Source organism: Anopheles merus, chromosome 2L, assembly GCF_017562075.2.
Source record: "Anopheles merus strain MAF chromosome 2L, AmerM5.1, whole genome shotgun sequence".
In the NCBI taxonomy this organism is placed as follows: Eukaryota; Metazoa; Arthropoda; class Insecta; order Diptera; family Culicidae; genus Anopheles; species Anopheles merus.
This window is the reverse complement of record NC_054083.1, coordinates 18,157,408-18,184,569: the sequence shown is the minus strand read 5'-3', so window position 1 is coordinate 18,184,569 and position 27,162 is coordinate 18,157,408. Positions and strand designations below refer to the sequence as shown.

The window sequence follows — 27,162 nt, the reverse complement described above, 5'->3', positions numbered from 1 at the left end:
TAGTGTGTGATGGAAAAAAATTAGTTTTTGAAATAGATTGTGGTGCGTGTGCGAGTGTGATCTCGCAAAAGACATATACGGATGTATTTAGCCAAGTAGAGGTGAAGCCGATCACCATGTCTTTTATATCGGCGTCGGGTCAATCGTTAAAACTCATCGGTAAAATTGAAGTGAAAGTTAGGATGCCGAAGGCGGAAAAAGAAGAAAAGTTAGAGTTGGTGATTATACCTACGGAAAGGGAAGTAAGTCCTTTATTAGGACGAGATGGGTTGGAATTATTATTTCCAAACTGGAGAAAAGTGTTTGAGATAAAAGCTATAGAAACGGATCTACTTATGGAAATAGCAAAGAAATTTCCGAAAGTTATAAAATCAGGAGAAAACGAAACAATTGAAGGTTTTAAGGCGGATTTAGTATTAAAGGCAGGTTGTGGTCCTGTATTTCATAAAGCGTACCCAGTGCCATACTCAATGCAGACGAAAGTAGAAGAAGCTTTAGACAAGCTTGTAGCAGAAGGTGTTTTACGGCCAACACGATTTTCAAAATGGGCAAGTCCAATTGCAATAGTGAAGAAGCAAGATGGAAGTATACGTTTGTGTTTGGACGGTAAAGTGGTATTGAATAGGCAATTATCAGTGGAACATTACCCGTTACCGAAAGTGGAAGATATTTTTGCTAAAATAGCAGCATGGAAGGTATTTTGCAAGATAGATTTGTCGGGTGCGTACTTGCAAGTCTTATTATCAGAAACGTCTCGTGAAATATGTACGGTAAATACGCATAAGGGATTATTTCAATGTACTCGTATGCCTTTTGGCATACATTCAGCACCGGCAATATTTCAATCGTTGATAGATCAAGTATTGCAAGATACAGAAGGAATCGCGTATATCGATGATATTTTGGTAGGAGGTACCGATATGCAGCAATGTAAAGAGCGTCTATACAAAATTTTGTGGAAAAAGAATACGCATAATGTAAAAATCAATGTGGCCAAATCAGTCTTGTTCAAAAGCAGTATTGAGTAATTAGGATATATAATATCAGACAAGGGTATTCATCCTAACGAGTCTAAAGTGAGAGCGATTGTTAACGCACCCGTTCCAAAGAATGTAACGCAACTGCAAGCTTATTTAGGGTTGGTGAACTATTATCATCGCTTCATACCCAATTTAGCAAATTTATTACATCCTTTGTATATCCTTTTGAGGAAACAAACTAAGTTCGAATGGACGGAGCAGTGTCAAATAGCGTTCGATAAGTCGAAAAATCAGTTAGTAGATCATCAAGTGTTAATACCTTATGATGAGAGCAAACCGTTGGTATTGCAAGTGGATGACAGTCCTTATGGTGTAGGAGCAATTTTATCCCATATAATCGATGGTGAGGAAAAACCAATAGGGTTTGCATCATCCACGTTAACTGCAGCGCAAATGAATTATGCACAAGTGCATAGGGAGACATTAGCGGTAATGCCTCGGCATAAAAAAATTTCACAAATATGTGTATGGAAGGGCATTTAAACTAATTACGGATAACAGTGGCGTCAAGGAAATATTCAATCCGTCGAAAGGAACTTCTGCAATTACAGCAGCAAGGTTGCAACGTTGGTCTTTATTTTTAGCGAATTATAATTATTCGATTGAACATAAAGCAGGGAAGTTAATGTCAAATGTAGATGCCATGTCCAGATTACCGTTGCCTGAAGAAAATGGACTAAAAAATGTGAATTTGGGAGTAAATGTGATGGTGAAATCAGGAATGTTTATAATTTGGTGAAATATAGATGGAAAAATAATTTAGAGCCAGGGTTGAAAATTTATAACAATGTGAAAAATCGTTTAGGAATAGAAAACGGAATATTATTTTTCGATGATAGAATAGTGATTCCAAAAATGTTAAGAAATGATATACTCAACAAATTTCACGCAAATCACGATGGTATCGTAAAGATGAAAATTAGTGCGAGAAAGTTTGTTTGGTGGTTGGGAATGGATAAGCATATTTCGGATTTTGTAACAGAATGTTCGATTTGTCAAGCTTGTCAACCAGTTAGCAAAGAGATAGTAGAAACAAAATGGCCTTCATGTGGAAATCCGTTTGAAAGGATTCATATAGATTTATTTTATTTTGAATCTAGAACATTATTAATAATAGTAGAGGCGTATTCGAAGTTTATAGATGTGCGTTTGTTAAATATGGCCAAAGCTAACGACATCATAGAGCAGATAGAATCTTTTTTTGGTTATTTTGGGATTGCTCAGGAAGTGGTTACTGATAACGGTCCGCCGTTCAATTCTGAATCATTTGTGAATTTTTTGAGAGAGTATGGTGTAAAAGTAACTAAATCACCACCGTATCACCCTCAATCAAATGGGTTAGCAGAAAGAGGAGTGAGGACAGTAAAAGAAGTATTAAAAAAGTTTTTGTTAGATTCTAAATATAAATTTTTGCCTTTGAGCCGCAAAATAAGCAAATTTCTGTTGCACTATAGGAATACGCCCACTACGGTTACTAAACGTAAACTAAAGAAACGCCGTCACAGAGAATTTTTGCTTACATTTCAGTAACTGTTTTAAATAAATTAAATGCAAAGCAAGTAGAAAAAAATAAGGATAACGAAGAAAATTGTAAAGCGGTCCGTATTCATAACATAAGAAGGGAAAATAAGTATATCGATTTTAAAAGCGGAGAAAAGGTAGTGTATAGAAACCATTTTAAGGAATTAGTGCGATGGATTCCAGACACTATTATAAAGAAAGTTAGTTATACTACTTACATTGCTAATATAAATGGAAATACCAGATTAGTACACAAACCAATTAAGGAAGCTGAAACGCAAGTTGAATTATAGTTATATTACTGAAAAGAATTTGTCCCAAAATGATACATTGTTGAATACAGAGAATAATTATAAACGCAAACGTAGCGAATCACAATCTCCACCCATTAGGAGATCAGATAGATTGAAAGGTCAACCGCGATTGAAATATTGTAAATAGTTAATCGTAAGTTTGCGTTTAGTGGGGAGACTGTAGTATATATACATATGCGAAATTATAGCATGTAACTAGGTGTTAGTGAGATCGGTGTTATGGCTCAGGTTAGTGTAAGATTATATGGTCAGTTCAATAAAAGCACTCATGGTTGAACCACGTAATAATTTGAGGAAAGCTGAAACAACATCAATCCAACAAAAGCAGCATATGGAAAAAGTACCTTTTCGAGAGCTAGTTCTTGGCACACTGCACTCGGCCAGATATTTATTATGCCGTAAACAAGGTCAGTAGATTTAGCAGCGAACAAAACGAGATACACTAGATAGCGACAGAGGATTCTACGTTATCTCAAAGGTACTAAAAGCATGAAATTAACGTATCAGAAACAGTTTAATCCGTTATTTCAAGCTTTTAGCGATGCCGACTAGAGAAACTATGTTGAAACCCGTCGTTCTACTACAGGATTTGTATTCCAGTTCTGTGGTAGATCTGTAGCTTGGAGCTGTAAGATGCAACCTACTGTTTGCATTATCCACAAGAGAAGCTGAATATATGGCTCTTTCGAATACATCTCAGGAGGTAATTAGGTGGCGGGGTTTTCTCAATTTTTTTTTTTTTTTGAAAAAGATGTTTTTGTACAGAAAAGAAGATTGGATATACTTCGTGCGAAAATAATTAGAGAAGAAGACAATCTTTTTACACCACCTGCTATCAGAACTTCAGAAAGCAGACGTCCATACTAAACTTATTCCTGGATGTCGCTTTACTGAAGCTATTAATAACCAAGGAGTTGTCTCATCAAGGTTAAGGAGGAGATGTTAGATGATCAAAGTAATCATTAATTTAACATTGATATACAAATAGTTTATAATAAAGTTTCATTCTGTTCGCTTCATTGAATATAGTTGTGCGTTCCTTTAAAATCGGATGTTATTCTTTGCAATACAAATTGAAAGAGAAGCAGATGTACCAAACTAGACAGCCAGATGTACCTGATACTATTTAATATTGCGACAACAGCGTGAATGCAGCTTATAGAATAATGTTAAAGCTTAAAGCAAAACTAAAATAGCAATTATATCACATTTCATTAGTCGATAAAATAGAAGATGTTAAAAAAAATCATTTGAAAACACAATTTATTACTAAAGCAAAAAAAGAAAACAATTTAACACTAAAAAGTGGTCGCGTATTGTGTTGTGCATGCAATAGTATTGAATTGAGCACAATTTGATTTGATTGATATATGTTATAATTGCATAAGAGAAAATGGAGAATAAAAACGTTTTTTTCAAACGACCACAAAATGGATTTAATCCTAGAGCATCTTGGCGTTTTAAATTTTCCTCTTTCATTCAACCAAACCCGCTCGAAGGTAAGCCCACCATTCCTCGCTGTATTACGAGGCGTAACAACCGACGATCAAAGCACACATTGCACAATGCAGAGTAAGAAAGAAAAAGTTAATTGGCTGTGAGACGAATCAAGGAATCTAATGAAAAGCCTGCAATGCAGACACATTTATATTATTTTACAAGTGCATATAGTAAACAAATATTTTCGCCGAGTGTAAATTGGACACTTACCCCAAAGTATGGTTCATGCCCGTAACAAACTTTTCAATACTTACCCCCTTGGCTGGTTTTTTACAGGAATACAAACATGGATTGAGTCACTCAAGGTTCGCCATTTTTTCGATAAATGAATCAAAATCCAACAGGCGCATGTTAACCAGTAAGCTGCAACTCTATAAAATTTAAAGAAAAAAATCTATGAAACATATTACATCAAAAAGAAAAAAAGAAACAAAACACTACACATTAAATCACAAAAATAACATTAAAATATCCTACTGCTACATCCTTTTGGTGCACTGTTGATGCACACGGCCACAGGTAACATCAGGTAACGGATCAAGTTCTGAGTGAACCAAGCAGTCGCGTAGGACCGCGATGTCTAAAGGCGGCTGTGGTATTCAACCAGGGCCCAAGATTGTTCAGAGCTCTCGGAGGTTTGACCAATGTATGTATGACCGACTCCAAAACCCTGAGCCTTCAACTTTCTCCCCTTACTCCACACGATACTACAACAGGACATATATTGCTGTGCCAGTTCCAGCCAGTTCCGTCCTTAAATCGCCACTTTCCTGTAATTAACCTTGACGGAGTAAAACAATTCCTACCTTTCTTTCAACCAATGAGAATGTGGTCTTTAGGTTTTCACGGACACTTGCACTGGGACTCAAACATCACTTCACTTCACTTTTTCCTTCGATTCACGTTCACGTTAATTTGGCTTCTAGATTTAAGAGTTACTTCTTCTAATGTTCACACAAATTTGACGTTGAGCTGCAGCAGCTCCCTACTTTATACCCATCTGGTTGCTATCCAAGAATCTGTTTCCATGGACATTGCCAAATTCCGCAGGATCCTTTTCAGTTGCATTGTTGCTGTATCGGTTAAAGCTTTTTTTTCACTCTCCGGATAAACTGTTGTATGTGCTAATGGCTCAATGCAGGTCAGATAGTCAGATGTTTAGATAAAACACAAAATAGGCCAATATATATGAATTCTTTACAATAAAACACTCAACACGCGAAACACAAAAACGGCGCGATGATCAGCTGATACCCACTGTGCGGCATTTCCAATCATAAGTTTTCAATCCTGCGGCTTAACTCTATCCTGCTTGGCCAAATGTCATCGCCACGCATTCGAAAACAAACAAACCACCGAACACAGTACATAACGTATTAGCGCTTACCACGTACTTTCGTGTATGTGTGTTAACACATGCTGCCAATATTCATCTCCTCCCCACGGCCTATCGCTGAATCACAAACATAAGTTTGGTCGTGCTTGTGTTGGTGCTGCGGTCTACGCACCGAAAAGCCAAAAACACACCGATATTTGCCGCGGCCGCCCAAATACACCGGCTAGACGTCCATCCAACAACACCAACTCGCATCCGGCCGAATGAGTCATCGCACCATAACGCAAGTAAGTGTGTGTGTGCTTATGTACAAGCTTGCACCACCCGCCAATATAGCGTATATAGCGCCTATGTTGAGCAGATTTCAATTCCAGTCCCAAAATAACCTTCAACCCGCTCGCAGTGCCCGCGATACGACGATTCGGTACATTACGCCCAGTTCTAGCAGTGCTTCTACTACTATCCAAAGTGCAATCGATTGATCACCATTTCTCAACCCAACCGGAGATAACAAACCATCTGGACAACCTCAAACTTAACATGGCCGAAAATAGCAGCTCTCTCGATGCGCAATTTGTGTCACAGTCGAACAGCTTCGCTACCAAGCTGTACCAGGTGAGTCACGCCACCTTACGGCAAGCGGCTGGACGGTCAATGTAATGCGCGAATACTTACTGTGTGTACATTGTGTTTTATAGCGAATAAGTGCGAAACATGCGGGAGAGAATGTGGTCATTTCGCCATTCTCGATCAGTGCGTGCCTTTCCCTGGCCGCGATGGGCGCCGGCGGCCTTACCGCAGAGCAGATGTACTCCGTGCTGGAGTTTGGAGCGCCGGACAGAAAGCAAACCGTAGCCGACAACTATCGGCGCCTAATGGAGCGCCTCGCCACCGACAGCACGGTCAACGTGGCGAACAAAATCTACGTCATGCAGAATTACGCCGTCAAGGGTGCGTTCAACGCGATTGCCACCGGCAGCTTCCGGTCGGAGGCCGAGTCGGTCAACTTTGCCGAGAGCGCGGCGGCAGCGAAAAAGATCAACGGCTGGGTGGAGGAGAAGACGAACAACAAAATCAAGGATCTGATCTCGCCGGATGCGCTGGACGAGCTGTCGCGCATGGTGCTGGTCAATGCGGTGCACTTCAAGGGCACCTGGACGTACCAGTTCGATCCGAGTCTGACCCGCCCGTTCCCGTTCTGGCTGAGCGAGACGGAATCGCGCGACGTGCCGATGATGAACATCAAGAAACACTTTGCCTTCAACAACTTCGAGGAGCTCGGCTTCTCGGCGCTGGAGCTCACGTACGGCGGGAGCGACATGACGATGATGCTGCTACTGCCGAACGAACGTATGGGGTTGACCGCGCTCGAGGAAAAGCTGCCCACGCTCAATCTGGCCGAGCTGGCGGGGAAAATGCACAAGCAGGAGGTGGAGGTGTTTCTGCCCAAATTCAAGATCGAATTTACACGCGATCTCAACGAGGATCTGCAAGCGGTAAGTCCTGTTTTTTTTTTCGTTTTCCTGTAGGAATGTGCATGTTAAAGCCCTTGTAGCGAAGTCTGACGCATTTTCCCCTTCTGCTTACTTTCTCACACACAGCTCGGCATGGAAAGAATGTTCAGCGACTCGGCCGAATTCCCCGACCTGCTGGAGCAAAACGAACCACTAAAGGTGTCCAAAGTCGTCCACAAAGCGTTCATTGAAGTGAACGAGGAAGGCACTGAGGCGGCTGCTGCTACCGGTAAGCATTTAGTTTTCTTTGACCCGGCTCCACATAGCCCTCATAACTTTGCCCGTCCCCCCTAACGAGAGCTAAAGTCACACGAGCATTTGCATTCTATCATTGTACCGGTATTCCTCTTTTTGTAGCGGCTGTTGCACGCGTCAAACGAGCCCTTATAAACCGCCTCAAAGTACGGCTAGACCATCCGTTCTTGTACGCTTTGATGATGGGGTCTTCACGGCAGACGGCTTTCGTTGGCCGGTTGGTGAAACCCGATCAATCTGATGTCACCCAAGCAAATCGCCACGAGGAATTGTAAATTGCACGGCGAATCGGTGGGTGTGTGTGTGTGTGTGCGAGTGTGCTATCTACGAACTGCAATCGGTCTCGCTTGTGCTTTTATGGTGAGACCACTCATTTGGCCATGTGATTAATGGTCGTTACAATCTATTCGCTTATCGAATACGGATTTTTTTCTTTCTGTTAACTCGGCCCTAACCGACGCCCCTTAACAACTTCACTCGAGAAAACGTCTCCTAATTGGCTTCGATCGCAATTATCTAACCACAAGCCCCTCTTGACGTGCGTCTTTCTGATCGCTTTCCCTTTTTTCTTATTCTCTTCCCTACATGGCATGATTCGCCGCACCCGATGATACATTCTGGCCGGACAAATCCTCGGAATAGGTATGATCATGATGATGCGCTGCATGCCAATGCACCCTTACTTCACGGTCGACCATCCATTTCTTTATGTGCTGAGGCATCAGCAGATGGTCTACTTTGTGGGTCGCGTGGCCAAGATCGATGCTTAGCGTGCAGCAAGGCGCAAAACTGGTCGAGCTTGCTCCGATTGCAATCCGTACGTCGAATGCACGTGATAATATTTAGTATTAATGAAATCACCTATCTCAAGGAAAATAAATATGAAGTATTCGTTCACTGTACACTACCACCGTGCCCGCGCTGTAAAGTTGCTTTTCAAAACCTCTGAAAAGTATGGTTACATTCGCCTGAGATACTGGTTTTTTTGTCATTTTGTGCACGTTTGCTTATCAATTTTATCTGACTGGAAGTGACCCACTCGTAAACTAGTAATCCTACGATCGGTGTGTTGCTCAGCACCCTTACCGATCTTTGCAGTGTTTTTTTATATGAAGGTGTGTACGTGCCTTAGGACACACACACACACTTTGGACGGTTGCGCAAAGTAATTTATAAATGCTTTGCTTAACGATGCACAGTGCCGATGGCATTTGTGTTTTAAATCTTGCACTAAGCCCTTGGCTTTTGATAACTCCGTTGTTTGTTTAAGCATTTATACAAGTTAACTTATGTGTGAATCACCATTGCAGTACATTATCGACCATTATAGATGCAGAATGACTAACTCGGTACAAGTTTATGCGCACCAAAATGAATCACTCGACTTAAATCGCAAAGTACATAAAAGTCTCCCAACTCAACTGCTACTTCATCGCGTTCAATGATCTCATTCGATGGTGAGTTTGCTGCCGTGATGCGAAAAAAAAGCGCCATTAATTGTTTGTGAGAACCGGTGCAGCAGATCACTTGCGCCTAAATAGCTAAACAAACCTCCCCACCGCATTTGAGTAAACAAATAACTCTTGCGTTATTTTCTGGTGGCTATTCAGACACGTTTCCTGGGAATACTCCCACCCAAACCAACCGGTGGTTTATTTTTAGGTGCAAATATCAGTTTTCTTGTTGTGCATCAAAATAATTCGACTTTCGCTTAGGAAGATAGGCAAGCGGGGATACGAATGTACGCCCCACGAGAATGCTTGAAAAATGTAGACGTTGCTTCACAGTCGGAAACGATATCAGTAAATCCGACCATTCACACCCGAATCAGTTTATCAGTTGTGACACATCGGTTCTTGTTACTCTTGCGTCAATATTTCACTCGCATCCCAAACGCGTGCCTTTGATTTCATATTCAATGTTTCTGTCAGAGTTTAAAAGATAAAAATAAGCATAGATAACATGCACTACATGAATCGACCATATCAATAATAAGTTGCATCACTTGATGACGTTAGTACGTGGTCAAAAACTACAGTATGCTGCAAAACGAGCGGGCAAGCCGATTGATGAAGCATGCTAATTCACTACTTAAAATTGATATTGAACTGGCCTAGGGAGCAGATGGTTTGGTTGGGGCTAACAGAAATAATGAACAAAAATAATCGAAAACGTAAATAGAACAACAACGCTACATGTTAACAGGACTAGATTAACTAGTCCAGGAACTTTTTCATCTTAGGCTTTTTCTCCCTCAAGCGAGCACCAATTTTCGAAGAAAATCTTCGTTGACACAACAACCGTTTTCGGTCAAGGGCTACCCCACCTATGCCATGCCACTAGCGGGGTTCGCTTTCAGTGTCTCATTGATAACCCATAGCAGGCCAATCGAGGCTTGAACCGATGACGGACATGCTGTTAAGTCGTACGAGTTGACGACTGTACCACAAGATGCCGGCTTTTCCAAGAGAATACTACAAACATTGTTGGTCTTCTGTGAGCTCCAATGTCATTTCTCAAAAATACCTAAAGCTGAGTCTGATTCATTTGCAGTCTCGAAGCTATTTGTAAAATTATTTTATTTTAGTTAGTATTCAAAACTAGAAAATCAATGCATTTATTTTGACACGTAACACTTCTCGAAATTTGCGTAGAGATGTTAAGATTGATTAATCAATCATTACGTCAACTTCACAACATCCAAATCGAATATTAGTTGAGATTATGCTACATTTGTGGCTTGGAATGTGTTCACTAATGTTTTTTGAGTGCCTTTATAACCAATCACTAAAATAAAGGCTGTCTTAGCTTTGACACGACCACAATTCACGAGACAGATATCGTGTGCATGGTCCAATACATTCAATGTGTGGTCTAGATGGTGTATTAAGTCTCCGGCTGGACCCAGACATACGTCAGGTCGAAGACAAACCTCAAGTTACTATCTTACTGCTTTAAACGCACTCTACTCAACGCCTCTCTGTATACTTTGCCGGTCAAACTAGACAGTCTTCTGCCAATATGCAGAAGTTCCCACTCGACTGCCGCGATCCAGATTTCCGATGTTCGGTCATTTAATTCTTAAAATGACTATATAAACATGACTTAAATCGATCTTTTAGACTACTTTAACTACTATTTAGACCTAATCGTAAACAAACGCTATTAATTTTTTCTACTAGAGTTTTTGAGTTTTTGAAGTTGGTTCATTTTACCTTATAAGATTTTAGTTTTCCTTGATTCACTACGCTACGATGTTAGGATTGACTTTTGCAAATGTGTTGATTTAACTCTTATTTTTAATCGCTTCTGGTACCTCTTTTTCGATGACTCGTGTTGTTGATCTATTTTGTGTCAATTATTTCCTTTATTTTTAGCCATGATCGCGATGTCATTCTGTATGATCATCTCCGAACCAGTGAAATTCACAGTTGATCATCCATTCATATACGCACTCATGTCACCGGAGAAGAGTGTGTTTTTCATTGGAAAAACCTGTAAAATGCCATAACATGGTTTACGGTGTACCATTAATAACCCGCATTACAATGAGGAGAAATGATGCATTTTTATACGTTTTATAGTTCCTAAAACCGATATTCAGTTTCTGTAGTCACCCTAAAACATTGATTTAATAAAGATAGGCAAATGCAAACATTCAAAATAGCAAAGAACCATAAGAATAACACAAAAGATGATTTACCAAAAATGAATATCTTCGTAGGCCATAGTTTCAATATGTGTCTCGTATAGTCGTAGCGCTTATAGTAGATGCACGTCTTTGGCTGATAAAACTCTACAAACGCAACAACTTTTTTTTTTGCTAACGACTATAAAAACACACACGTACTTTATGTTAATTTTTATCGTTCCAACAGGTATGGTGATGATGACGTGCGCAATGATTATGTACCCTATGTTTACGGCTGATCATCCGTTCCTATATGCGCTGCAAGATTCGCAAGGAAACATCTTGTTCATTGGTAAAATACTTAAAGTTTGAAATACGAGTCAATATAGAATGCTTCAAATCGGACCAAATACGCATAACCTCACAAACACAAACAGTTGCCTTAACTAATCCATTCATATGTATGCATTTAAACGCGCACAACAATACAAACCGTACAAAGCTACCTCTTCTGTATAGCGTATCAAAGAGCACAGTAAGGACTTAAGGTACTTACAAATGTTCCAAATATATTTATATTAATGTCAATGTGGTGTACAACTCACCAAGTGTCATAAAATAAATGATAAACTGTTTTTTGTTTCACTCATTTCTCTTTGCTGTTTTTCTCAATCATGATGACTTTTTTCATTTTATTCTTCAAATCACAGTAGTTTTCGATTTGGGTTCACTCGAATACTAGTGTACTAGGCGCTAGTGAATTATTGATTAACACAATACATAACGCATCACACTCATGGGTCGCAATGTGGGGCAGCTATTTTAGGCAATATTAAGATTGGGGTCAGCACTGCTTTAATGTTTCCCTCCAGTAATGTGTGTTGCTTCACTACTCTATCAAAGACGATGACAGTGTTATTTTATTCAATTGAACTAGCACAAATCATTGCTACGTTCATAGACATAATTGCATAAAAATGATTACTCTTCGAATTTTTTTTACTGAACGAGTGAGCATGAGCAAGAAATATAATTTGTTATTGTATCACGAATATCACCTATCAACATGTAGTGCATAAGCATGTCACACGAGGCGTAAACTCAATAATTTTACGCTTGATTTTTATGGGCAAGCGTAACCTTTATGCAAAAATATTACAGGTTTGTATGGCGGAAATCCTATTTACGCCAATACTCCCGCCTCGTGTCATCCGTATTTGATACCAAAAGAAAAGATATACTATTTCCCAACTAATTAAAGCGTCAACGTTCTTACCGTCCGTCAACCAGTTACACTATAAAATGATGCAGTGGTAGTAAAGATATTTAATGTGGATGGAAAGAAAAAAATATACATATATAATCGATCGTTCTTTAACATTGAATACGCAATGTGCTTTCCTCAATAACCGGGATTTTTATAGCATAGCTGAGTTAAAAATATGTTGTCTGTTGATTATAAATCTACTAATTGGGCCCTTTCCGTTTTAAGTTCGTATGCTTAAATTTCAGCCTGGCAGCTGTTTGCATTGTATTACAGTTTCCGAGCAGCTAACAAAGTGGGTATAGTATACAGGTGGGCTTATCCCAAGGTGTATGAATTTAGAAGGCTGATTGTTATCGCTTCTGCTTCTGAATTAAGATTTTAAAAGTGTTTTGAGTATTCGTCCAGCCTCCAGAAAGCTTCTTTGAACAAAAGTGTTATCCCATCTTGTCAAAAATGATATTGAAATTTGGTTATAAAAAACATGCTATGAGACCACCTCGACTACATACACTTTGATTCTAGATTCCATCATCAGATCTCTTTAATGCATCTTGGGACAAATGTAAACAACACCGTGTTTTCGAGCAGGTACTCGAATCTAGTTCTAGCTTAGAGGCTAGAACAGGGGTCTTTAAACTACGGCCCGCGGGCCGCATGTGGCCCTCGGGAGCCTATTATGCGGCCCTTGGCGGCTTTGTTAAAAGAAATAGTTAATTATTGTGACTATTTTTAAAGAAAATGTAATTGCTGCTTTTTAGAGACGTAGACCAAGCTTAAATATTAGAAAGCTATAGAAGTTTTGTATAACATGTTAGTATTTTCCAATAAAGACGAAATTTATAAATTCGCATTAGTTACAGACAACGGAAAGATGGCCCTCAACACCATTATATGTGAAGCAATGCGGCCCGCGAACTGAAAAGTTTGAAGACCCCTGGGCTAGAATAATCTAGACTGAAAATTGCAGGCTAGTTTTATGTGTGGTTTTGTATGGAGTGTTTACATGATTTCAGCCTCCAACTGTCAAACACCATACAAAAAACTGACTAGATTCGTGAAGCGCCCCAATATGGGAAAACCCATGCAATTTTAGGCCTAACCTAAAAACAAATATGTCTAACCTGGTGCCTAACCTACATTTCCTAAACCTAATTCTGGACTAGATAGAGAAAAGGTGAGCTTTGTTTAGAAATTAATTAACTCATGTGATCATTTTCAATATTTTGTTTTGTTCAACTTGAAGTTTTTTTCTATGTGAGTACGCACAAGTAATCCATGCCAGCACTGCGTACGTTATAATCGGGCCTATATAAGCCTTATATGTTGGAAGGGAGAAATAGCAGGACACTTGCGCAGTCGTATTTAAGTGTGTGTTTATTGTACGAAACACATTGGCGGAATGAATCGCTTACATGTATTTACAGTGTTGATGAAATGTTTCCCTGCCCAAGTGACAATTCGCATATGCGTTAGGGGTAGGAAATTGCATACTTTCAACATTATAAACTTTCGTATAAAAGTGTTATGTTTGACACTATTTGCTTTTTTTAAAACACTTAGAAACGAACAATAATAAATAAAAGACACAATGAACAAACTTTTGTGATATTGCGGGGCTTGCTAAAACGATATTGTACTTATTTAAAACGATACAATACAATAATATAATTTATTAATCCTAAATGCCCTTTTTGGTGTGACCGTCCCGCTCGACCGCCTTAATCCAAGAGAGCACGATCGTCCTTCCGATCGTGCTGAGTGGCCTCTCGGCTCGCTGAGTGACCAGCCAGTCGGAGCCGAACTGTTTGCGCAGGTTGGCTCACTTATCGCGTTTCGCCCTAAACGCCTCCATAACATCTCCCTCTCTTAAAATGTACGGTACACATCGAACCGACTGGGCAATCTTCTATTTCGAGAAGAGCGTCGTGGTTCCTGTACCTGATACAGCCTTCTGGGACGTGCAGTTGTTGTTTTTCCAAATGTTTGTGTGGATGCAGCAGGAGGAAACACCGGTACCGTTTGGTGGTCGCTGATGCTTGAAGATAACGGTAAGTCTTCTGGTGGTGACGGTGCAGGTGCAGGTGGATTTAGTACGCGATCCAAATTCCAAGCTTCAAGCAAAACATCTAGAGGTAAGCAAGGCTGAACTACTGTTGAAGATTCTTCTTGCGTCCGCCGACGTAGCTGATGAATATGCCGTCGAATGATCTTTCCATCGGCCGCCCTGACCAGGTACATGACTCTACCTTGTCGCTTCAGAACCGTACCGGTTATCCATCTCCATCCATTCTGGGAATAATGTTTAGCATAAACGTTTTGATTAGGGCAAAATTCTCTTTCTTCTACAGTAGGGCTTATCTGTGGTGGGTTTTGTAATGGTGTTAATAAATCCAGCGGTATTCTTGGGCGTCTACCCAACATGATCTCTGCGGGAGACTTTGATCCTTCCAGACAAGCGTTTGGGGTAGACCTGTAAGTTTGTAAGAATATGTCCAAACTCTCCCGAACCGTGTACCCATCAACTTCGATTTTCGTCATAGCTCGCTTAAAAGTGTCCACAAATCGCTCTGCCTGGCCGTTTGATTGTGGATGGTAAGGCGCCGTTCTAACGTGTATAATACCGCTTTTCTTACAAAATCGTTCAAATTCAATACTGGAGAATTGTGTCCCATTATCAGACACTAGCGTCATCGGCATACCAAAACGTGCGAAAATACTACGAAGAATAGCAATTGTAGACGCTGATGACGCATTGCTAGTTTGAACTATTTCAGGCCATTTTGAAAAAGAATCCACTAATATAAGATACCACTCTCCCTTTAATGGACCAGCATAATCGATATGAAGGCGTTGCCAAGGAGCTGAAGATTTTGGCCAGCTGGTTTTATCGGTGCTTGGAGGTGATTTGGCGGCTGCCTGGCAGGCATGACACGAATTAACCCATTCAGTAATATCACGATCCATAGATGGCCAGTAAATGTAGCTTCTAGCTAAGGCCTTCATCCTTTGAATCCCCGGATGACCATGATGGATCTGACTCAAACATTGTTTTTGTAGCAGTTTGGGGATCACTACCCTCTCTCCAAATAAGATACAGTTGTTTACTGCCGACAAGGACTCTCTTCTATCATGGTAACGTGCAAGCTCTGATCCATACGATACGTTTGTTGGCCAGCCTTTTTTTATATTTGTGTAAACCTGTCGTAGTACGGGATCGCTCTGGGTTTTTATCTCAACGTCTCTGAACGTGAGGGGGAATGAACTAATCGCGTTGATAACTACTGCCTCCAAGTCTTCTTCTAGGCTTAGGCTCGCGATCACATATTCTGGCTCTGGCTTTGCATGATTTTGTATAAGACGAGACAGGACATCCGCATTTCCAAACTTGTCTGATTGTATGTATTCCATTTCAAAATCATAAAGCTGTAGCGTCAGCGCGAATCTTTGAAGACGATTTGCTGTATAGATCGGAATCCCCTTTTTTGAACCAAATATTCTAAGCAGTGGTCTATGGTCTGTTTGTAAAATAAAGTGTCTCCCAAACAGCATTTTATGAAATTTGGTTACAGCGTATACTATGGCCAATCCCTCTCTATCGATTTGGCTGTAGCCTGTTTCTGCTTTGGTTAGCGCTCTAGATGCGTGCTGTATTACTTTAACGGATCCATCAGAGAAAACATGGCTAATGGTTGCTCCGACCCCTATAGAAGAGGCGTCTGCAGAAACAACAATTTTGGCTCGGGGATCGTAATGTGTGAGAAGCAAATTTGATGATAAAATTTCTTTAAACTTTTTAAAAGCTTTTTCACACTCAAAGGTCCACTCGAATCTTCCGTCCTTTTTTAAGAGCATGTCTAAAGGATACCTTAACTCGCGCATGTTGGGCACAAACTTGCCATAGTAATTAATGGCACCTAAGAATGATCTTACGCCACTTAAATCGGTTGGTGCTGGTAAGTTGAGAATTGCCGCTATCTTCTCTGGATTTGGTTTAATTCCTTGATGATCAATTATGTGGCCTAGGTATAGAATTTGGTACGTTTTAAAAGAACATTTCTCGGCGCGTATTGTAAACCCGTAGCTTTCGATCCGTTGCAATAGTTTGTATAGATTAGCATCATGTTCAACCTCAGTTTTACCCCCTACTATCACATCATCCATATAACCACACACTCCATTCAATCCAGCTAGCATGGTATCAATAATTTGCTGGAATGCGGCTGGTGCAATCTTTATACCTGGTGGTAATCGGTTGTATGTGTACAAACCACGGTGTGTATTTATTACCAAAAACGATCTGTATTTTTCTTCTACTTCCACCTGAAGAAATGCATCCGATAGATCGATTGTGCTAAAATACTTGCAACCGGCAAGTTTGGCAAAAATGTCTTCGGGTAATGGTAAAGGGTATTCATGCGCCCGTAATGCTGAATTTAGGCCGGTGGAGTAGTCTCCACATATTCTTATAGTTCCATTTGCCTTTCTAACAACCACTATAGGAGCCGCCCATTCCGAATAGTCTACCGGTGTAATAACTCCAAGTTGCTCTAATCTGTCGAGTTCCTTATTCACAGCTTCTTGCATAGCATAAGCGACTGGGCGCTTTGGACAAAAAGTTGGTTGGGTGTTCTCTTTTACTTGCACTTTTATACGTGCCTTGGTGCATAAACCTGATCCCCTAAAAACACTGGGAAACTTGGTTTCTAATTGTTTTGCAATTGGTGTAGCTGTCGAAACAGCTCCACAATATGCATTCATCGGTAACGATCCGAGATCAAATGCGTCGATGATATCTGCACCCAATAATAAGAGATTTACGCAAGCTACGCGGATGGTAGCTGCTTTTGTTTTCTCTCCAACCGTAACAATTCCTTCGAATTCCCCGTCTAAGGGAAGGCTGGCCCCTGAAACTGTTTTTGCTCGTATCTCGCATGCATTTAGAGGAGGTTTGCCTAAGCTTTGCCACAGAGATCTATTTATGATCGTAATATCGGACCCCGTATCGAGTTGTAACCTGGCATTTTTCCCATTTATTAGTACGTTAACGTACTTACGGTTTACCGCGACGGCACATGCATTTACCGTAACGATACGTGTCTCCACCGATGGGCTCTGACGAAATTTTCCTTTTTGGTTCGCGGTATTGCAGTGGCCTTCCCGATGTCCTATTTGTCCGCAATCTTGGCACTTGTGCGATTTATAGCCACAATATTGCACCCAATGTCTGTCGCCACAAAGCCAGCATGGTCGACTGGGATGGGTGTTCCGTGCGGGAGGACGCTGCTTATCATATCTTTGGACATTATTTCTTTTGGGGAATTGCCGGTGCTGAAAACTCGAATTTTTAGCTTTAGTATGTTTGTTAAATATGTTTGTATGATTTTTGTTATGCAATGCGAGTACTTGCCGTTCATTTTCTTGAATCATTGCGCTGTCTCTTTTTAGTGCGGCAATGCGACTACAATCCTCTGACAGTTGCTGCAACGTAATCTGCTCTCGATCCTCGATTTTCGCCAACAATCTGGTTCGCACTTCGACGTCTCGTTCTTCTCTTAATCCACAAACGAATAAGAGGCACTTTAGCTGCTCCTCGTCGAGCTTGCTGAGCTCGAACTCTACGCATGATTTATTTACACGACATGCGTAGGTAAGCAGATCCTCTTCAGGTTTCCTTGTAAGCTGCAAACACTTGTACCTTTTGCTTATCAAGGATTCCTGTACGTCGAACAGCACAGCGAGCTTTGCGATCGTTTCCTTGAATGAAAATTCACTTGAACGTAGGGGCAGGATAAACGACAAATACCGATCATGCTCGGCTGCACCTAGCTTCCTTAAAAGCAGTCGCACTTTTGCTGCATCACTCAGCCGACAAGCATCCTCGTTGAACAGCTCCTCGTACCGGGAAAACCATGTTCTGAAGGTGATGCCAGCTTCAGGATCGAACCGAAATTCCATAATTGAATTTGCTAATGCTTCCGTTGCTTGCTCCGGATTGAAATTTGGCGTAACTACGGGCTGGCTTATTTGCTGGGCCATTATTTTACTAATAAGCTGCTGTTGCTGGGCCATTTGTTGCTGCATCATATTTAGCGTTTGCAGGAGTACGGCGTTATCCACTACAGCTGAGCCCGTTTGCGATGGCGGTTGCACAAATTGCGATGGCGCTGATACCGGCTGCGCTGATGCGGGTCCCAATTGCGATGGCGGATAGAGGTGTCCGTTTGGAGACAACTGATGATGGGACGCTACTTCGTGCACGGAGGGAACGTGCGGCCGCGATGTTCCGGGTTGTTGCATCACCGCCGGGTTGAAAAATCCAGACCGGCCTAAGGATGCACGTCGCTGCTCCTCCTCCGTCGGTAAATCCATCGTTGCATCAGCGGGGTTCATCTTGCGCTTCTTGGGACGTGGTGGCGCAATTGTGTGGGTGTATGTGTGTGAGCGGGACACGGAAGAAAACGAACAAAACGAATTAAAAATTGGTCAGCACTTAACAACACGAAACGATCACATTAACTTTTCTCGTCGCCACTTTTGTGATATTGCGGGGCTTGCTAAAACGATATTGTACTTGTTGCGTTCTGGTACATGGTTTGTTGGTTCCTTTCCCCCTTGACGCCTCTACGCCCTACGTTGTGTTTTGTTGTGTCGTCTTCGATCGCCAAAGGAGACAAAGTAAAGAACACGTCCGGCTCGTATCGAGTTTCATGCGCTAGTGCCGCTTTATTCGCACACATACTTGATCAAAGAAATTGTCGATCGGCAGTGCTGCCAGAAAATACATTTAACCTTTAATTCCCAATTGACAAAACAACCGCAAACAATTCAAAATGACCGTTTCATAATCCTTACATTCCAACATAGCGGCCACCTAAATTTACCAAATTTACTTCTTGCCGTTACTTCACAAAATGCCTTTATGATATCTAATTCACTCTCTCAAACGGAAGAAGACTAATCCTATTCGCTGGCCTCTTATACAAGCCATTCCTAGTCCTGATACTAACGACTCTCACTACGCCATCTGGGCCAGGAAATACCTCAGCAATCCGTCCCATTGGCCAATGGTGAGGAGTCTTCCCATCCTCTTTCAACAGGACCATTTGTCCTACCTTTAGCTCTACTACTGCCTTGCCGCGTTGATGTTCGTTATGTAGTTCGCTAAAATATTCCCTACGCCAACGCGCCCAATGATTCTGTACCACTCTACGCAATTCCTCATACCGTTTCAATCTATTGATTGGTACATCACCCACGTCAGGCTCCGGTAGAGCGTTCATTGGAGCACCGATTAGAAAATGCCCCGGCGTCAATACATCAAGTTCTTCCGGATCCTCCGACAACGGTGTAAGCGGTCTGCTGTTGAGTTGAGCTTCCACTTGTGCCAGTACCGTCGACATCTCCCCAAACGCCAGCTGCCGATCACCAACAACCTTCAGTAGGACGCGTTTTGCCGCTTTTACCGCTGCCTCCCAAAGGCCGCCAAAGTTCGGTGCATGGGGTGGGATGAAGTGCCACTTAACGCCAGCGCCAACAGCATACCTCGATATATCTTCCACCGCCGAATCGCTGTTCATCAACGTGTAGAAGTCATCGATCACCTTACTCGCTCCTTGGAAGTTGAGACCGTTGTCGGAATAGACCTCGCTGGGCAAACCCCGCCTTGCCACAAACCGACGAAACGCCGCTAGAAATGCATGAGTTGATAGAGACTCCACAAGCTCGATGTGAACAGCCTTTACTGAAAAACACACAAAGATTGAAATATATGCTTTTTCCGCTGCTGCTCGGCGATGCACCGGCTTCAAGTAAATGGGTCCACAGAAATCAACCCCTACGATCGAAAATGGTCGAGCTGGCATAGCACGTGACACGGGTAGCTGTCCTGGTGGTTGTTGAACTAACACGGGATTCATCCTGAAGCATACCAGACAGCCTCTGCAAACACTATTGACCAAAGATCGTCCTTGAATTGGCCAAAATTCTCTCCTGAGTGCGCTCAATGTTGCAGTTGGCCCACCATGAAGTGCCAATCGATGATAATATTCTGCCATTAGCATAGTAAATCGTGACTTCTTGGGTAGCGCCAACGGAAATCTGCTACAAACTTGCATGGCTTTAGCGCGATGCAAGCGGCCACCAACTCGGAGCAAACCATCACCGTCCAAAAAAGCTCCTAATGTCTTCAGTGATGATTTGGGACGTACCGTTTGTCCAGCAGACAACTCCTTGATCTCAGCCGCAAAGTATATCCGTTGTTCTCTTTTCACCAGTCGAATTTTCGCCTCTGCTAGCTCGCTCACCAACAAAACACCTTTGTGTTTAGGATCCAGCTTTCGTTGGCAACAACGAATAAATCTCATACAATACGCAGTGATCCGCAGTAATTTGTCATAGTTGGAAAACCTATCACACCAATCATCGCTCTCGCTACTTACTGCGGCCACCAATGAGCTCTTCCTTCGTTCCAATAACTCCTCTTCGGGAATTGCCAACACACCGCTGGCATTCTTCTTCCATTCTTCCTCTGATAGTTGTAACCACCCGGGACCATGGAACCACAGCTTCGATGCTAACAGCTCGTTTGGCATAGCTCCACGCGATACAATATCGGCAGGATTGTCAACGCCCTTCACGTGCATCCATTTGTAGCCATGCGTCAATTCCTGAATTTCGGATACCCTATTCGCTACGTACGTAGCCCAAGAATGGGATGGTGCTCGAATCCAATGCAACACGATTGTCGCATCAGTCCACATAAAGGTTTCCACGTCTGGAATTCTTAACGCTTGGCGTACCACTTTCTGCAACCTTGCTGCCAGTAATGCTCCACAAAGTTCTAACCGGGCCAAACTGACTCTTTTCAACGGCGCAGGACGAGACTTTGCAGCAAGCAACTCAACTACCATTTCCCCGCTGCTACCAATCGTTCTAACATACACGCATGCCCCATAAGCCGCTTCAGATGCATCCGAAAAGCAATGTAGTTGAACAGCAACAGGATTATGCACAACAGCATGGCGCGAAAACTTAACCTCCTTCAGCAACCCGAGTTGTGATTGAAAAGCATACCATCGTTCTTGCATGACAGCCGGTATTTCTTCATCCCAGTCATCAGTTGCCAACCACAACGATTGCATATTTATCTTGGCCCAAGATGTCACAGGAGCCACCAGCCCCAAAGGGTCGTATATACGTGCTACCAAAGAATAAACCTTTCTACGGGACCAGCTCTCGTTGTTCATCTGAATGTTCGAGTCTATGTACAGTTGGTCCGATTCTGGTAGCCACGCGATACCTAGAGTTTTTATTGGCTCCTCTGGAACTTCAAACATTTTAACGTTGGATGTTGCTCTGTCTTCCGCTGAAACGCTAGATAAAACATCTGGTTTGTTAGAATTCCATTTAGTTAGATGAAATCCGCCCTTTCTCAACAATAGCGTCAGCTCAGCTTGCAACCTAACTGCTTCTTCTTCGCTAGAGGCACCACCAATGTAGTCATCGACATAGAAGTCCTCTAACAACGTCTGTCTCGCCAAGGGAAAGTTTTCCCCTTCATCAATTGCCAATTGCTGCAGTACTCGAATGGCCAGAAAGGAGGACGGTGCAAGTCCAAATGTGACCCGCTGCAACTCGTAGACTTCGATGGACTCAACAGATGAGCCTCGCCATAATACACGTTGAAAACGAGTGTCGTCGGGATGCACCTTGACTTGCAGATACATCTGTTTTATGTCTGCCACTAATGCCACGCTCCTCATCCGAAATTTCAGCAACAACGCCAACAAGTTCTCCTGAATCACAGGACCAGTCATTAACAAATCATTAAGAGACTTACCACCGTCGGTAGAGGCCGATCCATCAAATACAGGTCGTACCTTTGTACTGGTACTGGACGCCTTGATTACCGGATGATGCGGTAAGAAATAATGACCATGAGCTTCTTCAGAATCAGGGTTCGCAGCCACCTTGACTAAAATCCCTTTGTCGATGTAGTCGTTGATAACCGCCGTATACTTTTGTTTCAACCATGGGTCCCGATTGAAACGTCGTTCTAACTGCAAGAACCGTTTTCTCGCTATCGCACTGGACGGTCCCAATTGGTTCTGTAAGTCACACTTAAATGGCAGCTTCACTATATATCTCCCTTCACTATCCCGCTGATGAGTTTGCACAAAATGTGCTTCGCAATCCCTTTCTTCCTGACTATGTTGAAGCGGCTCACGTATTTCTTCAATAATCCAAAAACGCTCAATTAAATCGTCCAACCTAGTACACGTGCCACAAGTAACATAATTGCTGCCTTCAGAAGCCAGCGGAACTTTCCCAGTTGCAACCCATCCAAAAACAGTGCTAATAAATGTTGGGAGCGCTGGTAGCTCGAGCCTAATTTTACCACGGTTGTCCGGTTTCAAAAAAGTCGCGTAAAATTCGGAGCCCAACAATAAATCCACTTCCGCATCACTATCGAAATTAGGATCCGCGAGCACAAAATTCATCGGGAGATTCTGCCTGCTAATTTGATTTCCAGTTACCGGCCTGTAGCTAGAAATTCTCGGCAACACTAGAAACTGCATACGTTCTTGATAGTTACAACTTTTGGAACGTATGACAGTCGTTACCGACGTCGTTATGTCCACTTTCGAATGTCCAACTCCCGATAATGCCGTTTTACTTTCGTATTGCGGTAACTTAAGCCGCGCAGCCAAGCCCTTTGTCATCAGGTTCACCTGAGACCCACTATCGATCAATGCTCTTGCCGACAACCATTTGTTACCACACGCTCGCACACTCACTATCGCCGTTGATAATAACACAGAAGTGCACTCTCTGTTCGATGACGCGTTCACCACCACATTTTGCGTGCCACTGGTAGATGGAAGTTCTTCACGAACCGACGGACCGATCGTTTCACTTACATTTTCACCGTGTAGAAGGGAATGATGTTTACGATTGCAAATATTGCATCGTGCACGTGACCAACACTTGGCTTGAAAATGCCCTTGCCTCAAACAATTAAGACAAAGCTTCTTAGCTTCAACCACTTCACGACGATGCGGCAACGTTAAACTCCGAAACGAGTCACAATTTTCCACCATGTGCGATCCATCACATTTTGCGCACTTTGCTTCTGCAGCCACATTAGACGCAACACGACGTTCACTTGTAGATTTGCCCGCCGCCATTGGCCTATCCACTGCAAACGCGTCCATTATGCGCGTCTGTGTGCGCAAAAAGTTTAACAAATCCGTCACCGTTTTTTGCTCACTTTCTTCAACGTGCCTTTCCCACTTTTGTTGGGTGCTTTCGTCCAACTTTGAAATGATTATCTGAATAATCAAACATCCCCACTGTTCGGTCACTTCACCTAACTGCTTTAGAATTTTTAAGTTCCTTTCGAAACAATCGATAAGCCCATGAATACCCACCGTGTTCATGACTTTCATCCGTGGCCATTGTAGCATCGCGTTAACATGACGCTTTTTCAAAATATATTCGTTAGAATATCGCTTTTTCAAAGCATCCCAAGCTACGTCATAATTCGAATTGCAGGCTTGCAAAGTATCCACCACCTTCAGCGCTTCACCTTTCAGAGAACCCTTCAAATAAAGCATCTTTTCAACCTGCGACAATTTCTCGTTCTCATGAACAGTAACAACAAACATGTCGTGATACGGGAGCCATTCGTCATATTTTCCGGAAAATTGAGGAAGCGTCAACTGAGGCAAACGAACACTATTATAATCATCGCACACGCGCTCCTGTTTCACACTCGGTATCTCCGCTCCAGCCCGCAGCTTTCCCAATAATTTTCCTTTCAACAGCATGACTTTGTCTTCGATCTCACCATAAAGCACATCGTTATCTTCACTGTAATCTTTTGCGCCAATATTTCGAGCCAAAGTCTGAAACTCCCTCCAACGCTCGTTCAATAGATCGAGACGAGGCGTCAATTCTGGGAAATCACTCTCTTTGTACTGCGCCAAAAACGTGTCGATTCTTGTCAACGATTGCACGACTCGGTCGCGCTCGCGCTTTAGGATAATCATATCCAGATCTTCTGCTTGTGTGTATTGCATTGTATTGTTCGAACCCGACGCGTCAGAGAAACCGGCAAAATCTTCACTAACCGACATTTCTAATACGCGACACAAAATGCATACACACGCAAAGAACACCCACTAGCACAATGATTTCTCACGCTTTCGCGATTTTTTCTTATTCAGAAATCCACCAACGCTCGATACGGAACTTTCAGATTTCACACGCGTTACGCGATTTTTGCCAAAAGAAATCACACAAAGCTCTTCACTTTAACCAGTCAAACCAAACCGCAAATACTAGACCATCCTGGTCACGGCACCAATGTTGCGTTCTGGTACATGGTTTGTTGGTTCCTTTCCCCCTTGACGCCTCTACGCCCTACGTTGTGTTTTGTTGTGTCGTCTTCGATCGCCAAAGGAGACAAAGTAAAGAACACGTCCGGCTCGTATCGAGTTTCATGCGCTAGTGCCGCTTTATTCGCACACATACTTGATCAAAGAAATTGTCGATCGGCAGTGCTGCCAGAAAATACATTTAACCTTTAATTCCCAATTGACAAAACAACCGCAAACAATTCAAAATGACCGTTTCATAATCCTTACATTCCAACAGTACTTATTTAAAACGATACAATACAATAATATAATTTATTAATCCTAAATGCCCTTTTTGGTGTGACCGTCCCGCTCGACCGCCTTAATCCAAGAGAGCACGATCGTCCTTCCGATCGTGCTGAGTGGCCTCTCGGCTCGCTGAGTGACCAGCCAGTCGGAGCCGAACTGTTTGCGCAGGTTGGCTCACTTATCGCGTTTCGCCCTAAACGCCTCCATAACACAAACCATTAAAACGTATACTGTACGGTGGCCGCGCACCAGCCGCACCGAGCGCCCCTGCCGAGAGCTCCTGCTCGATCGGCTCGCTAACACAAAACTCAAACTTCTTGATCGCAAACTTCTTGGTCGCAAACTTCTTGGTCGCAAACTTCTTGGTCGCAAAATTCTTGGTCGCAGAAGTCTTGGTCGCAGAAGTCTTGGTCGCAGAAGTCTTGGTCGCAGAAGTCTTGGTCGCAGAAGTCTTGGTCGCAGAAGTCTTGGTCGCAGAAGTCTTGGTCGCCAACTTCTTGGCCGCAAACTTCTTGGACGCAAACTTCTTGGACGCAAAATTCTTGGTCGCAAACTTCTTGGTCGCAAACTTCTTCGACGAAAACTTCTTGGTCGCAAACTTCTTGATCGCAAATTGCTTGGTCGCAATCGTCTTGGTTGCAAACTTTTTGGTCGCAAACTTCTTGGTCGCAAAGTTCGTCGTCGCTTTTTCAATACGATTATGAAAAATATCATGAACAAAGTAATAGTTTCACCTCCACTGTCACTCGATTACGATATTGAGAATATCGCATAGCCCCTCTTTGACTTTTTCGTAAATTCGGTACATAAAGCATATATGTATATATGTGCTGTATATATTTAGCTTCTATCTAAGAGACCTTTTATTGAGTTTTAAGACTTCTATAGGTTTCATAAATTTAAATTAACATACATCTTGTTCACCTTACTTTAACAAAACCCTAAGTCCGCTGAGTATGACGTGGGTATAACTTGGGTCATTCGTAAAATGATGATTAATGCTTCCATCGGAGAGGGTGTAATTAAGTTCACCATCATTTGCATACACGCGTAACATAGGTGAGAAAAAAACCGCTAAAGACATATTGTGAACAGCTAGCAATACAAATTGAAATATTTCGTACATATCGATCAAAATGATTACATGTAAAATGCGGTAATACTTGTTAAGGCATCGGTTTACGTTCAGATATGTATTTATGTTTATCACAGTAAATAAATAGTTGAATCCGCAAAAAGGCCCCTCGTTTCCTACTTTGGTAGGATTAATTAACCTAGTTTTGAAGTTGTTCGCTCAGCAGCCGTTCTCTGTCAATGAGAAGTGCCACCGCATAATTTCGGTTGGCTTGAGCTACATTCCCCAAACAATGAAATAGTTGAATTTTCACGATAATTGGAGCAAGCACACAATGTTGTTCACACGTTAATGAGTTTTCAACAACTTTTCAGCAATGTCGGCTTCTGTTACATGTAAACTGTAGAGTACGTCACCGGATTGTGCAGCGAACTACCCTAGCCGAAAGACTAGCGAAACCTACCATTCAATTTAAAGAAAGTTTTTCTATGCTTTTCACATTCTATGCAATTCACATTTTGGAATTTAACAAAATATTATGTAAAAACTCTACAATGACAATTTTGAAATGGTTTTAATCAGACTTTTTCAAATAATAATTTAAATTGTAAATAGTAATTGATGAACATAAAGAAAGAAACAAAGGAGCCCCCCCTCCTCCGTCAGCAATTACAGTGTTCAATCATGTTACACTGTTCAATCTCCCAACCCCGCTCTACAGGGGGCCTCAAATCATCTTACCGCCTAGGGCCCCCGATATCCTAAATTCGCCACTGTTCTTGAATATTTCTGAGATTAGAGTCTATTCTCTGAAATCTTGAACATTTGATGCCTTATCTTGTATAATGAATTGACTATCAACTTAACTAAAGAAAGTCTTTCAACTGAAAATTGAAGCATATAACGAAAGAACCACATTTTGTTACTTTCCAATAAAAAAAAATTTCTAAAGCTTCTTTCCACTCTTACACAATTGACCATTGGATGCATTGCCGCTTCTTATCGACCATGATGGGCCATGGTGGGTTTCTGCAAATCAGT

The 27,162-nt window shown here is 42.1% G+C and overlaps 5 protein-coding genes across 15 annotated transcripts in view; 2 read left to right on the top strand and 3 right to left on the bottom strand.

Annotated features, from left to right (window-relative positions):
• Positions 1–4,701, bottom strand: part of LOC121594525 (GTP-binding protein Di-Ras1) — a 173,785-nt gene extending 169,084 nt beyond the window's left edge. The window contains exon 1 of the mRNA XM_041917875.1: positions 4,630–4,701. The gene's annotated coding sequence lies outside the window, so the exon portion shown is untranslated. The remainder of the gene's footprint in view (positions 1–4,629) is intronic.
• Positions 1–4,702, bottom strand: part of LOC121594526 — a 117,768-nt gene extending 113,066 nt beyond the window's left edge. Inside the window, exon 1 of the mRNA XM_041917877.1 lies at positions 4,630–4,702. The gene's annotated coding sequence lies outside the window, so the exon portion shown is untranslated. The remainder of the gene's footprint in view (positions 1–4,629) is intronic.
• A 1,043-nt stretch (positions 4,703–5,745) lies between these two features.
• Positions 5,746–11,756, top strand: LOC121594523 (serine protease inhibitor 42Dd-like). Of its 11 annotated transcripts, none has more exons than XR_006004988.1 (6): positions 5,746–5,998; positions 6,115–6,326; positions 6,410–7,207; positions 7,313–7,454; positions 7,583–7,840; positions 8,123–8,215. XR_006004988.1 is itself a non-coding variant. In XM_041917857.1 (6 exons), coding segments are annotated over exons 1-5 (1,326 nt in total). In that variant the 5' UTR covers positions 5,746–5,997; the 3' UTR covers positions 7,756–7,771; positions 11,359–11,450. The 11 variants fall into 11 exon arrangements, 10 of the variants coding, with proteins under 10 accessions (XP_041773791.1, XP_041773792.1, XP_041773790.1 ...); XM_041917857.1 differs by lacking the exon at positions 8,123–8,215 and adding an exon at positions 11,359–11,450 and having other exon boundaries at positions 7,583–7,771; XM_041917858.1 differs by lacking the exon at positions 8,123–8,215 and adding an exon at positions 10,858–10,936 and having other exon boundaries at positions 7,583–7,771.
• Positions 11,757–13,709: 1,953 nt separating this feature from the next.
• On the bottom strand, positions 13,710–18,768 carry LOC121593696 (uncharacterized protein K02A2.6-like). The gene has a single exon (XM_041916287.1). The coding sequence runs from the start codon at positions 18,766–18,768 to the stop codon at positions 14,245–14,247; it is 4,524 nt and encodes a 1,507-aa protein (XP_041772221.1). The 3' UTR covers positions 13,710–14,244.
• Positions 18,769–22,292: 3,524 nt separating this feature from the next.
• On the top strand, positions 22,293–25,825 carry LOC121592268 (myomodulin neuropeptides 1-like). Its single transcript, XM_041913665.1, has 2 exons — positions 22,293–22,297; positions 25,299–25,825. Exons 1-2 carry the CDS (start codon positions 22,293–22,295, stop codon positions 25,819–25,821), a joined length of 528 nt encoding a protein of 175 aa, XP_041769599.1. The 3' UTR covers positions 25,822–25,825.
• Positions 25,826–27,162: the final 1,337 nt, after the last annotated feature.

Bases quoted from the DNA above. Each gene is read 5' to 3' on its own strand.
- LOC121593696 (XM_041916287.1), bottom strand. From the start codon at position 18,768: ATGAACCCCGCTGATGCAACGATGGATTTACCGACGGAGGAGGAGCAG.
- LOC121594523 (XM_041917857.1), top strand. The intron at 6,327-6,409 runs GTGAGTCACGCC...TGTGTTTTATAG, and splicing joins TCGCTACCAAGCTGTACCAG to CGAATAAGTGCGAAACATGC. The intron at 7,455-7,582 runs GTAAGCATTTAG...CTCTTTTTGTAG, and splicing joins TGAGGCGGCTGCTGCTACCG to CGGCTGTTGCACGCGTCAAA.